At 38.0% G+C, this 14,588-nt stretch overlaps 1 protein-coding gene across 1 annotated transcript in view; it reads left to right on the top strand.

The window, feature by feature from the left end:
• Positions 1-14,588, top strand: part of SYNE2 (spectrin repeat containing, nuclear envelope 2) — a 366,194-nt gene that overhangs the window by 122,640 nt on the left and 228,966 nt on the right. The window contains exons 32-37 of the mRNA XM_006864568.1: positions 8,005-8,163; positions 8,628-8,786; positions 10,688-10,789; positions 11,759-11,959; positions 12,607-12,778; positions 13,277-13,389. Coding sequence (XP_006864630.1) covers positions 8,005-8,163; positions 8,628-8,786; positions 10,688-10,789; positions 11,759-11,959; positions 12,607-12,778; positions 13,277-13,389 — 906 coding nt within the window. The remainder of the gene's footprint in view (positions 1-8,004; positions 8,164-8,627; positions 8,787-10,687; positions 10,790-11,758; positions 11,960-12,606; positions 12,779-13,276; positions 13,390-14,588) is intronic.

Genomic DNA, 14,588 nt, shown 5'->3' with positions numbered 1-14,588 from the left:
GATCAATTTTAGATTGAAGAAGTTGGTAGACTTCTTGTATTTCATCCTCACTGGCTTTAGTGGTTGGTGCATAAATTTGAATAATAGTGGTATTACCTGGGCTTCCCTCTTGTTGTTGTTGTTACATGCTGTGGAGTAGGTTCTGACTTTTAGTGACCCTATATAGGGTTTCCGAGGCTGTAACTCTTTACGGGAGCAGAAAGACTCATCTTTCTCCTACAAAACAGCTGGTAGTTCGAACTGCCGACCTTGAGGTTCACAGCCCGATTCGTAACCTCTATGCTACCAGAGGTCCTTGAATGGAGTAAAGCCCGTGGAAGAAAAGCCCGCGGTACCTTCATTTGCTGATGGGGCTCAACTCAAAATGAAGAGAAACAGCTGTAAACAGCCACTGAAAATCCAAACATGGACTGTACAAAGTATGAATCTGGGAAAATTGGAAGTTGTCAAAAATGAAATGGAGCACATAAACATCGATATCTTAGGCATTAGTGAGCTGCCTGGTATTGGCCATTTTGAGTGTAATGACCACATGATTTACTATGCCAGAAATGACAAATTGAATAGGAATTGTGTTGCATTCACTGTCAAAAAGAACATATCCAGATCAGTCATGAGGTACAACGCTGTCTGTGATGGGATAATATCCATGCACCTACAGGGCTTTCCTGTAAATATTCAGAAGTAGTTCTTCACTCCTTCTTCCTAGACTGTCTTCATCTGGAAGCTCATCTGAAACCTGTCCACCCTGGGTGACCCTGCTGGCATTAAAAATACTGGTTGCATAGCTTTCAGAATCACAGCAACTCACAAGCCACCACAGTACAACAAACTGACAGACGAGTGGTGGAGAAAATAATAATAGATAAGGAAAATGTTTAATACCAAAAGTATGCATTGCATCACTTTGCAGATTTACTGATTTCCTTCTTTCTTCACTAATCTAACCATACACGCTATCCCTGAATAAATATTACCATTGAAGCCAGAACATCCTGAAGCTAGACACACTGGTTTTATTCCAAATAGGATTATCATGTGAGTTTGAGGTTCTTAAATAATAATAAGATTATGATGATAACTTCTGCTGGGTCATTGTCTGCTGCATACTTGGCATATTGTATGATTTCATTCTTACAGTTGCCTTGCAGTGATAGTAGTAGTATTTCTTTTATACCCGTGAGAAAACTGAGGCTTACAGAGTTTGGGGAATAACTAACTATAGGAGTCCTGGTGTGGTGCTGTAGATAAGCACTGGACTGCTAACCACAATGTCAGTGGTTCAAACCCATGAGCCGCTCATCAGAAACCCCATAGAGGGTTTCTGAATGGGAACAAAGAGTCTCAATCCTACCCTACCAACATTTCAGCTTTGCAATGAGATAGTCAAGGTAGGTATGTACTTAAAGAATAAGACCAAATGACACTGCTTAATTATTATTTTATGAGCCCCTAATACCCCTAGCAAGTTCTCTGGTAAAAGATGAGTGGGGTCTTGTGGCCCACTCAAAATATAGACAAGCTCTTTATGTCTCTGGATAGATATTGCCTCTTCATTGGCAATAACCTGGTAAAGGCAATTGAGGATAAGGAGCCCCCAGGGACAGTCGCTCCCTTTATGTCTCCCTCTCCTCTGTTGGTCTGCATGTGTGCCTGGGTTCTTCAGCAAAGGTGAGCAGGCAAGAGAAGGTTGGGGCAAAGCGCTGGTCTCCAGAGAGCTAGAACTTATCTTCCCCATTGAATCAAAAGGAAATCTCACAGAGCTGGAAGGAAAAGCCATTCCCTGGGTCCAGATTTCCATGTATATTGGTCCTGCACATGGAAATTATGACTTGGGATCTGGAAAGATTCACAACTTCTTTCTGTGAAAAGAAAACTAAAAGAAACAGAGATTAACTAACTTTCCCAAGACTGCCTGGCTAATAAGTTGTAGAATCATTTCTTTAAACCCAGGTCTATCTAACCAAAAAGTCATGTCTCAATCATTGCATGAAGTGTAAAATTTGGTTAACTTTTGCATGGCAGAAGTGTAAAATTTGGTTAACTTGCTTCTGTCCATGCCCTTTCTTCAACTGTAGAGGCATGCTCACAAGTGTGCTTTTTAAAAATAAACAGAATGGCACCCTTTTGGAGTTCCATGGCTCCATGTGATCAGCACTGGACTGCAAACCACAAGGTCCACAGTTCGAGCCCGGTAGCCACTCTGGGAGTGAAAGATGAGCCTTTCTACTCCCATAAAGATGTGATGCCTTGAAAACCCTAGATAGGGTCGCTATGAGTCAGAACCCACTCGAAGGCATTTAACAGCAACAACTATCTGTAAAAATGTATAAAAGTGCAAGCTTATTTTTGCTATTTGGAATTTTGTACATATTTAGCATATGGGCACTTTATAAATTGGCTGGAATTGTAATTATATGTGTGGATATAACAGTTCTAATGTGTTAGTGTTCCTTTCCTTGGAATTTTTTTTTTTTTAAAGCTCTCTGGCATAAGTACATTTTGGTACTGATTTGTAAGTTTCCCCTTGATGTTAATATAACTTTCTAGGAATTTTGTGATGACTTAGGTTCTGGAGAAACAGTCAATTGCTGTAGAATATTATATATCTTCATGATACTTTGCCCTAGTGGTTGAAGTATGATACCACTGGGAACTTTTGTCCTTCAAAACCATAGAAACCTGGATGTTTATCTAGGGTATGGTGCCAAATTTCTATCCTCTTTAATGAAAGCACAAGTGAAAAAGTAAAACTAGAAGACTGGAATATCAAGGGACTATTAAAGTTTGGAAAATGTCAAAGTTGGCCATGTTTCCTTTATTTTAACCCCCGCTATTCATTGTAGAACAAAACCCACAGTTCCTCTCTATGCTAAAAAGTACCCTTTCCTGTCCATTCCTCTTCACTCATTTGTAGCTGGTGCCAATGTAAAGTCAACATTCAGTGCATTTAGAATCATTAGGATGTAAATATATACATATGTTTTTCCTTCTTTTTTTGAACAGATAATTATTCCCAATACAGAGTCCTGAACCATGAGAAAAAAGGACCTAGGGTAGAATCCCAGTTCTTCCAATTTATCAGTGTGAATTGAGTCAAGAGACAGATGCCTCCACAGTTTGGTTTTGTGTGTTTTTTTTAAAAAGATGCTTTTCTTTTCTAATTAAGCTTTTTGCAAACTCTCATGTAATTATAAGAAAGAATCCAGAGAGATCTGTGTGCTCTTTCCTGAGTTTTCCCCAGTGGTGCCATCTTGCAAAGCTGCAGTTCCATTATCACAAGCAGGATACTGACTGTGACACAGATGTTTCCATCACCACAAGGCTTCTTCAGCTTGCCCTTTTATAGCTGTGCTTACTTCCCTCCTGTATCTATCTCCTCCTTGTTGTTGTTAGGTGCCATCAAGTCCGTACTGACTCATAGCGACCTTATGCACAGCAGAACGAAACACTGCCCAATCCTGGGCCAACCACACTACTGTTGCTACGCTTGAGTCCATCGATGTTGCCACTTGGCCAATCCATCTCATTGGGGGTCTTCCTCTTTTTCTCTGACCCTCCACCTTAACAAACATATCCTTCTCCAGTGACTTGTCCTTCCTGACAGTATGTCCAAAGTATGAGAGATGAAGTTTGACCATCTTGGCCTCCAAGGTGCACTCTGGCTATACTCCTTCCAAAATAGTGGATCTGTTGGTTTATTTGGTAGCCCATGGCACTTTCAGTATTCTCCTCTTCCTTAACCCCTGGCAACTACTGATCTGTTCTTATTTCTGTAAGGTTGTTGTTTCAAGAATGTAACTGATTGTTTTGCTGGCTCTTTTTCACTTAGTATAATTCTTTGGAGATCCATCAGATTGTTGGTATGTCAACAGTTTTTGGGTTTTTTCCTTAATTGTAATTCCTAAGTATATTCCTTGCTTGCTGAAAGTGAAGAGGACTTAAAACACTTACTGATGAAGATCAGAGAGCACATCCTTGATGATATGAATGTTAGATTTTTCTTTGTCATACAGGGCTCTCCTGAGTTTACCTTCACTTTTTTGTAAGCCAGTTTTTTCTGTTTTTCAGATGGGCTGTTCCCCCATGTTTTATCTTCAAGTTTGTGGATTCTTGTCTCCATCTCCTCCATTTTACTGTTGAGCTCACCCACTGAGTGTTTTAGTTGATTATTATTGTTTTAGTTCTAATCTTTTCATATGATTCTCCTTTTTAATCTTCTGTTTCTTTGCTGAGGCTTTTTTTTTTTTTTTAGTTTCAAAAGTTTATAACTACTAACTAAAACATTGTATGATGGCAGCTTAAATTTTTTCCAGATAATTTTAACAACTCTGTGATTTCTGGTATTGACATCTTTTTATTATTTTATTCAGGTTGAGATCTGTTTGGTTTTGATAGATGGATGCGGCAGTTCCATTGCTGTTGCTGCTGCTGATGCTACTTATCAGTAATCTGGTCTCTTTCCAAGTATTTTTAACTCTGTCTCCCAATAAGTACTTGATCCACTTTTCTCGCCGTTCTCTGGAGCCCAGAGTTCCAGGACCATTGTCTGTATCTGTCTTGTCTGGTTTTCCGTATCCTTGCTTCAGAGAGCCTACACAGCCTTTCTGCCTAGATTGTCATCTTTCTCTGCCTCCTTGGTTTTGGTATAACGAGTGATTTTTCTATGGAAATTTGTCATGTTAGATATTGAACTGTGAAATTTGGATCTTATGTAAACCTCCCCCCCCATATGTTTATTAAATATATTTTTATAACCTTTTGGAAAAATGTCTGTTAGGTCTTTTGCGTATTTTCTAATACATGTTCTAATTGGTATCCTAGAGGAATTTTTTTTCTTTTATTTATTGAGGTTAACTTTGCGGCCCAACGTAACGATCTTTTCTGGAGAGTGTTTCATGTGCACTGGAGAATAATATATGTATAGTGTGCTATTGTTGGGTGGAGTGTTAATATATATGTCTATGAGCTCAAGTTGGTTGTTTAGCTGTTAGTGTCTTTACTGAATTTTCCTCTAGTTGTTCTGACTGTCCTTGAATATGATGTATTAAAATATCCTGCTATTTTTGTATCAGGAGAGAAAGAGGAGGCTTTCTGCTCCCCAAAAGATTTGTTGTTGTTGTCAGGTGCCATCGAGTTGGAACCGACTCATAGCGACCCCATGCACAGCAGAACGAAACAATGTCCGATCCTGGGCCAACCTCACTATTGCTGCCACACTTGACGCCATCAATGATGCCACTTGGCTGATCCATCTCGTTGGGGGTCTTCCTCTTTTTCTCTGATCCTCCATCTTACCCAGCATGACGTCCTTCTCCAGCAACTGTTCCCTCCTGACAATATGTCCAAAGTATGAGAGACGAAGCTTAGCCATCTTGGCCTTCAAGGAGCACTCTGGCTGCACTTCTTCCAAAACAGATCTATTGGTTCTTTTGGCAGTCCATGGCACTTTTAGTATTCTCCTCCAACACCACAACTCAAAGGCATCAATTCTTCTACGATCTTCCTTATTCACTGTCCAGCTTTCGCATCCATATGAGGTTATTGAAAATATCATGGCTTGGGTCAGGGGCACCTTAGTCCTCAAGGTGACATCTTTGCTTTTCAACACTTTAAAAAGTTCCTGTGCAGCAGATTTGCCTAATGCAATACGTCGTCTGATCTCTTGACTGCTGCTTCCGCGAACGTTGATGTTGATCCAAGAAGAATGAAGTCCTTGACAACTTCAATCTTTTCTCCTTTGATAAGACTGTTGTTTATTGGTCCAGTGGTGAGGATTTTTGTTTTCTTGACTTTGAGATGCAATCCATACCGAAGGCTGTGTTCTTTGATCTTCATCAGTAACAGCCTTGGAAACCCTATACAGGCTCACTATGAGTCCGAACTGACTCTAGGGCACTTAACAACAATTGTGTAATTGTCCTTTTCTCTCTTCAGGTCTGTTGTTAAGTGCCATTAAGTCAGTTCTGACTCATAGTGACGCGATATAGAGTTTCTAATGAGCAGCTGGTGAGCTTGAACCACCAACCTTATAGTTCCAACTAAGCTTGCAGTCTAGCACATTAACCCACAGCACCACACCAGGGCTGATTTATGTATTTTGAGATTCTTTGATTAGGTGCATAAATGTTTATTATAGTTATGACCTCATGTTCAATGAATCCTTCATCCATTATATAATGTCCTTCTTTGTCTCCTGTGCTGGCTTGTGTTGTAGCTGGCTTTCTGTGACACCACTCCATCAAAGGAAGTCTGGATGCTGCCTTATTACTACCAAGTGGGGAGTAGAGTTTCAGCATCCCTGTTTGGCTTCTCTTGACAACCATCATAGGGACTCCTTGTTTACTGAGAAGGGGTGAGAGGCAGGTTCCTTACTTTTTGTTGTTAAGTGCCACCGAGGCAGTTCCAACCCATAGCGACGCTGTATAGGGTTTCTGAGTAGTGACTAGTGAGCTTGAACTGCAGACCTTGCAGTTCAAACCAACTTTGCAGTCCTGCACATTAACCCACTGCACCACACCAGGACTCCGGTTCCTTACTTTTACAAATTCCTCCTAGCTGCCTAATTACTGCTGCTTCCGTAAAGATTTACAACCTTGGAAACCCTGTGAAGGGTTGTTATGAGTCAGCACTACTCCACAACACACCACCACTACCACCTCCACCATGTGGCTTTTACTGACCCTACAAGGGTTTGTTACTGCCAAGCAGGGATGAATGTGTCAGCTCTCTTTGGTCTTTTCTGACACCAGCCTGCTGAGGTGGAGTGTGGCATTGTCTGTTTCAGTATCATAGATGGGAGTTGTTTCACAACCTGTGTGTGGTATTTTGCTCTAATGAACATTTATTTGCTAAGTGGTTTCTGCCTGGTTTCTGTTTCTTTGACTAAAGAGAACAGATATTTTTCATGGCTTATTTTGGTCTGTACTTCATGGTGTTTCCAGGTTGCCATCTCTTTAGCACCTAGTCTGAGATACTAAAGCCCCAAAGAAAATTCAAGGCGCTCACTGCTGTGTCCTTCTTAAGGAGCTAGTGACCCTCTTTCCACCTTTCAGAGTATTCTTATGTTTGTTTTCAAATAATGTTCAGTGTTCGTAGTTGCACTTAGTCTGAAAATGGAAAAAGTGTGTCTCCTCCATATTTCTGGAATGGTAGTTCACCTAGGGTGTACATTTTGCTTTTTGATCATGAGTTATCTCTATTTTAAAAAATTACCTAGTCATTTATAGGACTTGTTTGAAATTAGTAAATTGAGTGAAACATTACAATTACATTAGGTAACACCCAAGTTTTATTTTATATTTTAAGGTCATTAATTTTTTGAGAAAGCAAAGTTTGACCTGTTGTGTCAAAAATGATGTTGGATTTAGAATCATGTAACTCTGGTAGCGTAGTGGTTACGAATCAGGCTGCAAACCTTACAGTCAGCAGTTCGAAACTACCAGCTGCTTCGCGGGAGAAAGATGAAGCTTTCTGCTCCCATAAAGATTTACAGCCTCAGATACCCTGTACAGAGTTGCTATGGGTTGGAACCCATATGACTTGATGGCACTTAACAACAACAGCAAGATTAAAATATAAGTTTTATCAAAGATTATGGAGGTTTTCATTATTTTATTCAGACAAGAACTTAGGTTCTTAGGTACAAGGATTATTGCTTGTTAGATTAATTTAGGAACTAATTTTTTTATATCATTAAATGATGGCTTTGGGGGAGTGAATGTTATTTCACATGAACTAGAAACATGGCTTTAGATCATTATAAATATTTCATCATGCTGTGTGGGAAGATAATTGGGTTGAGGATTTGCATTATACCAGATGTTTATAATTCTATAAACTTTTCATGGAGAAAGTAGACCAATAAAGCTATACTTTAAAGAAGAGTAATATCAGAAGGAACTATGTATTATGTTTTTTTTTTAACTGAATAATAATAAATTGGTTGTTCTTGTCAGCTTGTCTCTCAATGTATCAAAAATATTTTCTGTATACTTTTTACAGATTGAAATTGTGAAAGAAGAATTTAATGAGCATCTGGAAAATGTGGACAAGATAAACCAGATCTGCAAAAACCTACAATTTCATCTAAATAAAATGAGAACCTTTGAAGAACCACCTTTTGAAAAAGAGGCTAATATTATTGTTGATCGGTGGCTTGATGTATGTGATAATTTAATTGAATTGAAATTCTACTTTATAACATTTTAACTGATTTATTGAATGTGTATCTTCATTTAATTTCCAAATTCAAAAATGCTTTTTGTCAAAATATTCAAATGTTATGACTGGCACTACTAGCAAATAGGTGTAGAATCATTTAAATAAAGAAATATAAACTCATTTTATTTCAAATAAATACTGCACATTCATAAAGGTTACTGACGTGTAATATATTTATTTTGGTTGAGTAGTAGTGATATTTTTGTGAATTACAAATTAAGGATATGTCTGCATTATATTTTCACCTCAGCTGAATAAATAAAAGGCAAATTCTTTTGTTGATGAATAAAGCAAATTATTTACCTAATAATCATAAACTAACATTTGGTTTTAAAATGGTGTATGAATGAAACAGTGTTTCACATATGTTTCAATATGTAATTTCTGATTTTTATTTATGGTAGATAAATGAGAAGACAGAGGACTACTATGAAAATCTCGGTCGAGCTCTGGCTTTGTGGGACAAACTTTTTAGCTTAAAAAATGTCATTGATGAATGGATTGAAAAGGTCCTTCAAAAGGTGGAATTACCACTGACAGAAGAAGAAACAGAAAGACTGAAGGTAATTTAACAGTGATAAAATATTTGGTTTTCCATAATTTCCATGTGGAAATTAACATTTGTTAATGTTGCATTTGGTTTCTTGGAGCAAGTAAAAAATAAATCAATTGTAAAAGTCTGTGGTTCAAACTCACCAGCCACTCGGAAATGGCACTTAACAATTAACAGGTGGTTCAAATGGTCTAACAATGTACTATTAATATCATGTTTGGTAGGGTGGAGGGTCAGAGAAAAAGAGGAAAACCCCCAGCCAGATGGATTGACAAAGTGGCAGCATCAGTGGGCTCAAGCTTGGGAAAGATAGTGAGGTTGGCCCAGGATTGGGCAGTGTTTCGTTCTGCTGTGCATAGGATTGCTATGAGTCAATATCAACTCTATGGCACCTAACAACAAAAAGATGTTGTTATTGTTATGTGCCGTGGAGGTGGAGTCAGTTCAAACTCATAGTGACTCTGCACAGGGTTTTCGAGGGTGTAAATCATTACAGGAGAAGAAAGCCTCGTTTTTCTCCCATGGAACAGCTGGTAGTTTCGAACTGCCGACCTTGACTTTAGCAACCTGATTCGTAACCCCTACTCTACCAGAGCTCCTTGAAAGATAGACAGGAGCACCTTGTAAGGAAGGCTTGGCAATCTGCTTCTGAAAGGTCACAGTCTTGCAAACCCTATGGAGTAGTTCTCTGTATACATGGGGTTGCCCCATGGATTAGAACTAACAGCACATTCTCTGAATACATGAAGTTAAGGATTATACACTTTTAGCCTGTGGCCCAAATTCTGCCAAAGTATATGTCAGTTTATGTGTGATTTGTGGTCCAATTTAACGAGTTGCTGCCAAGTTAATTCAAACTCTTTGGGACCTTAAATGTACCAGAATGGAGTCCTGGTGTGGTGCTGTGGACTGCAAGGTTGGTGGTTCAAGCTCACCCATGGCTCCTTGGAAAACCTATACTGGGTCACTGTGAGTCAGACTGACTTGATGGCACTTAACAACAATCTATCAGAATGGTTGGTTTTTTTCAGAAGTAGATCTGAATCTGAAAAACCTCCAATTTTTGGATTAGCATCCAAACCCTGTTAACCCATTTGTGCCTCCCAGGGAGTCCTGGTGTGGTGCTGTAGGATAAGCACTGGACCCACTCGCAAGGTCAATTTGAACCACCGGGTCAGCAGTTAAAAGCAACCTTGGGGAAATCCTATACAGGGATTTCTCTATGCATTGGAACAGACTCAGAGGCACTTAACAACAAAAATGGGACTCCAAGGCTCAGTTTTCATATTTATGAAATTTAGTACTTCTAGGCAGGATGTGCATTCTTTTTGGCATAGACCTCACCCCTTTAAATATTGTCTTGTTAAAACACAAAGTATTTTTAAATAATAAGATTTACTTCAGCAGTTATTCTGTAAACAGATAAACCCAATTGGTGCAATGTAGGCTAGTTACAATGAAGTTAAGAAAAAAAAAGGGAGGCGAACAGAAAATCACCCAGTAATTTGATCATGATTGATTGAACCTTGCCCTGTGGGATTGCTAGGTGGTGTCTGTCATGGAGACATTTACCTGCACAAATCTTGTTAAGTTTTTAAATGATAAAGATCCCTCAGTTATTCAGGGAATTCCAGAGGTTATTGCTCAGGAAGCTAGGAAATCTAGTCAACAAGATCAACTCTGAGCTAATTTATGGTTAACAAATGTCTGTCACAAAGGGGGTTTACAAACATTTAATCGCTGTCTTAAAGCTAGAATGCCTCACTTGGTCATAACATTTGTCTGACTACTGGAACTCTGCCAAAAATCCAATTTAAAAGGCTTTCTCATTTCTGTATATCAACAACAGTAATCATGACTATCAGGAAATAAAAAAATAAAATTATATTTATCTTTAAAATTTTGTTTTAGGAAGAGTTGCAAGTTGAAGAACAAAAACTTCCAGAATTTTTTAGAAGAGTGGCTGAGATACAATTTCTGCTTCAAACCAGTGAAGTACCTCTTGAGTTGCAGGTAAGAAAAAATTTCTTAAATTCTCCAATCTAAGTTTTCTTTTATTTTTGTTTTTGAAATATCTGCTATGTTCATAAATCATAAATTCTAAACATTCAAATTAAAATAAAATTAGAATCATTGTTGAATTCACCTTTATTAAATTTGTGCAATACGTGTTTTAAATTTTTTAATATTTGGAATAGTCTAGTAAATGTGTTCCATTTTAAGAATGATTAATATTGTAGTTTTGCATAGCTTTATTCTCATTTCACTTATTTTACAGGCTTCTTGTGTGGAATAGAGATGATGGTTTGCTTGCATCTAAAATAACAAGGGTTTTCTCATGAGAATCTTGTCCTTGGGTGTAGAAAGGGAGAATTTGGCTCAAAGACCATTGTTTCAGTCACTACAGGGCTACACAGAGAGATTGACCCAAGTTTCATTTTCTGTTTTGTAAAAACATTTGTTGCAGTTTTATTTAGATCAAAGTATATGGTGGTTGATCTAAAGAAAACTAAATATGAACTCTGGAGTTAGGCTTTGTGGACAAGGTTCTGATTCTGCCAACTTCTTGTGATATTTAATAAGTTACTTGACCTTCTTAAACCTCTACATTATATGTAAAGTGTTTACTATGAGGATGTGTCTATGCTAAACATTCATTAAATGCTGGTCTTTATTTTTTCATGTTTTAACATATCTTTAAATGAGTGCTATGAAATAGCACCTCAATTGTCATACTGGCTAAAATTTATTTTAGGGGAAAGGATTCAATTTAGTCTCCTTGAAAAGCAAAAAGATATTTATTTCAATGTTTTCATGTTACTCTTTGTACTTTGTAAATGTTATATTCATAATGCGGAACAACAAATACAGAAGAATTTATTCCCGTGTGAAATGAAGTCTCAATTTATCTTCTACCAACCTAGTCTTGAAATCTAATTAAATCAGGTTTGTTATAGTACTTCATATGTTTCATGATTTCAGATGATGGAGTCTTCGATTTTGAGCAAAATGGACCATGTAAAAATGAGTTTAACAGGTGAATCCAACCGCAGTGCTCTCAGTGGCAACACAGATGAACTAAGAGAAGATCTTGACCAGGCCAAAACTCAGATTGGGATGACTGAATCCCTCTTAAATGCCCTGTCTCCTTCGGACAGCTTGGAAATTTTTACTAAACTAGAGGTACCAGACTCTGTTCTGTGATTCAGCCTTAGTATTGCACTTATTTGTCAAGGTCTTTACCTGTTCTAAGATAGAGAAAATAGAAGGGGGACTCCTGATATGGTGCTGTAGGATCAGAACTAGATTGCAAACCACAAGGTCAGCAGTTCAAACCCACCAGCTGTTCCTCAGAAACTCTACACAGGGTCGCTATGACTCATAGCCAACTCAAGGGCATTTAACAACAACAAAATACAACAAGAATAGAAGGTGGGGTTGGAGATGGTTGGGAAACTTCAGAAAACCAGTTCATGTGTAGTTAGCATTTTCACCTTTGAATTGCTTATGGACAGTAATTATAGTCCTGGTGTGGCTCTGTAGGTTAATATGTTGGACCTCAAGGTAGGTTTGAACCGCAAGATTGGTGGTTTAAGCTCACCAGCTGCTCCTCCAAAACCCTATAAAGGATCACTATGAGTCAGAACAGACTTAAAGACACTTAACAACAACAAGTTGCATTGCCTTGTAAATTTAGCAGCAAAGAAAAAGCAAATCGACTCAATATGGCGTCATCTAGATCCTTTTTAAAACAACCAAGATACAGTATGCTCTGTGTAGAGCAGCCCACTTTAAGATTTAGGGTTGTTTGCTTGTTTGTTTTTATTTAGGAAATACAACAGCAAATTCTACAGCAAAAGCAGAGTATGATATTACTTGAGAATCAAATAGGCTGTTTGACTCCTGAGCTCTCTGAATTAAAGAAGCAATATGAAAGTGTCAGTGATTTATTTAATACCAAAAAAAGTGTTTTGCAAGATCACTTCTCTAATTTACTGAATGGTAAGTGCAATGATTTTTCTGTTGTGTTTCTGGGGATCTTGAAGCATGACTATAGTACTGTGAATACAGAAACTGACATTAAGACTAACAAGAGTTGGTTGCTTAGAGTATATTTTTAAAAATACTCAGACATATCTTCTGGGGTTCCAGCTCACAGATCTATGGCTGACATAAATAACATCTATTTCTTTGTGGTCCCCAATCTTTATTTCATGGAAGAAAGTCTTTAGAGTCTCAGTGTTTGGCCCACTCATACTGGTCACTGAGTCTGGAGTATGCCAGCAATCAGACTGCCTTTCCAAGTGTCTTGGTGTGTAGCAGCTGGCTCTGAAAGGGGGTTTGGTGTAGAAAGTACAACATAACTGTTTTTCTAGGCTGCTTTATCCAGGGGTGTGGGAAGCAAGTTTCAAAATCTCTTTGACAAGAGGTATGAGGATCTCTGAATGAATCCAGCTCTTTCCACAGCCCCTTTAAAATGTACATACTTTTTTCCTGCAGATCACTGCAAGAACTTCAATGATTGGCTTGGCAACACTAAAATGAACCTTAAGGAGTGTTTTGATTCATCAGGAACCAAAAAGAGTCTGGAACAAAAGCTGCAAAAACTTTCTGTAAGATTCATACATACATTTTAATAAAAATAATCTTTATAAATTTTCAAAACAAATTTGGAGGCATAGACATTTATTTAAATTAAAAAGATAATAATCACTTTGTCTTACTTCCTTGCAGAAAAGATAACATTTCTAAATCACCTAGCTTTTCCCCAAGACTTTGCAAATTCCTGGTCTGCCACTATTGGATCGGCACAGGATTGTGAACCAAAAGGTCACAAGTACAGCACTGTAAACCCATCAACTGCTCCTTGGAAACCTAATGCAGAGTTGCTAAAAGTCAAAACCAACTTGAAACCAACTTGACAACACTTAAAAACCAACTAAAAAACATTCATTGTATAATGTGCAAATGACTTTAAATATTTAAATAAGCTCTACTTTTTATACCCATTTTAGAATGTTTTTGTAGTTGTGTAGTGCTATGGAAGAAATGGAAGAAATGAGGAGGTCCAAGAGCTGAACAGAAAATTTCAAAGATCAGCTAGAGAAGTTAAAGCCAAATATTACAACAAAATGTGTAAAGATCTGGAATCAGAAAACCAAAAAGGAAGGTATTAATACATTCAGTATTTCTCAAGCTGGGGGAACTGCAGAAAAAAATTCAAGCCTCGACTTTCATTACTGAAGAATTCTCAAATTATTGAATCATGCAGAAAGCATTAAAAGAAGATGGAAGGAATACACAGAATCACTGTACCAAAAGGAAATGGTTAATGTTCAACCGTTTCAAGAGGTAGCATATGATTAAGAGCCAATGCTACTGAAGGAGGAAGTCCAAGGTGCATTGAAGGAATTGGCAAAGAACAAGGCACCAGGAATTGATGGAATACAAATTGAAATCTTTCAAGAAAGTGAGGCGGCATAGGAGGCACTCACTCATCTCTGCCAAGAAATTTGGAAGCAACTATGTGGTCGACTGACTGGAAGAGATCCGTATTTGTGCCCGTTCCAAAGAGAGGTGACCCAATGGAATGTGGAAATCATCAGACAACCTCTTTGATATCCCATGTGAGTACAGTTTTACTAAAGGTAATACAGAAACGGCTGCAAACATACATTTACATAAAACTTCTAGAGGTTCACGCCAAGATTCAGAAGAGGCCATGGGACAAGGGATATAATTGCTGATGTCTGATGGATTTGGCTGAAAGCAGAGAATATCAGAAAGATGTTTACCTGTGCTTTGTTAACTA

This window comes from Chrysochloris asiatica, unplaced genomic scaffold (genome assembly GCF_000296735.1).
Source record: "Chrysochloris asiatica unplaced genomic scaffold, ChrAsi1.0 scaffold00067, whole genome shotgun sequence".
Classification (NCBI taxonomy): domain Eukaryota; kingdom Metazoa; phylum Chordata; class Mammalia; order Afrosoricida; family Chrysochloridae; genus Chrysochloris; species Chrysochloris asiatica.
The sequence above is the reverse complement of the archived record's forward strand: the minus strand, read 5'-3'. Positions and strand labels throughout refer to the sequence as shown.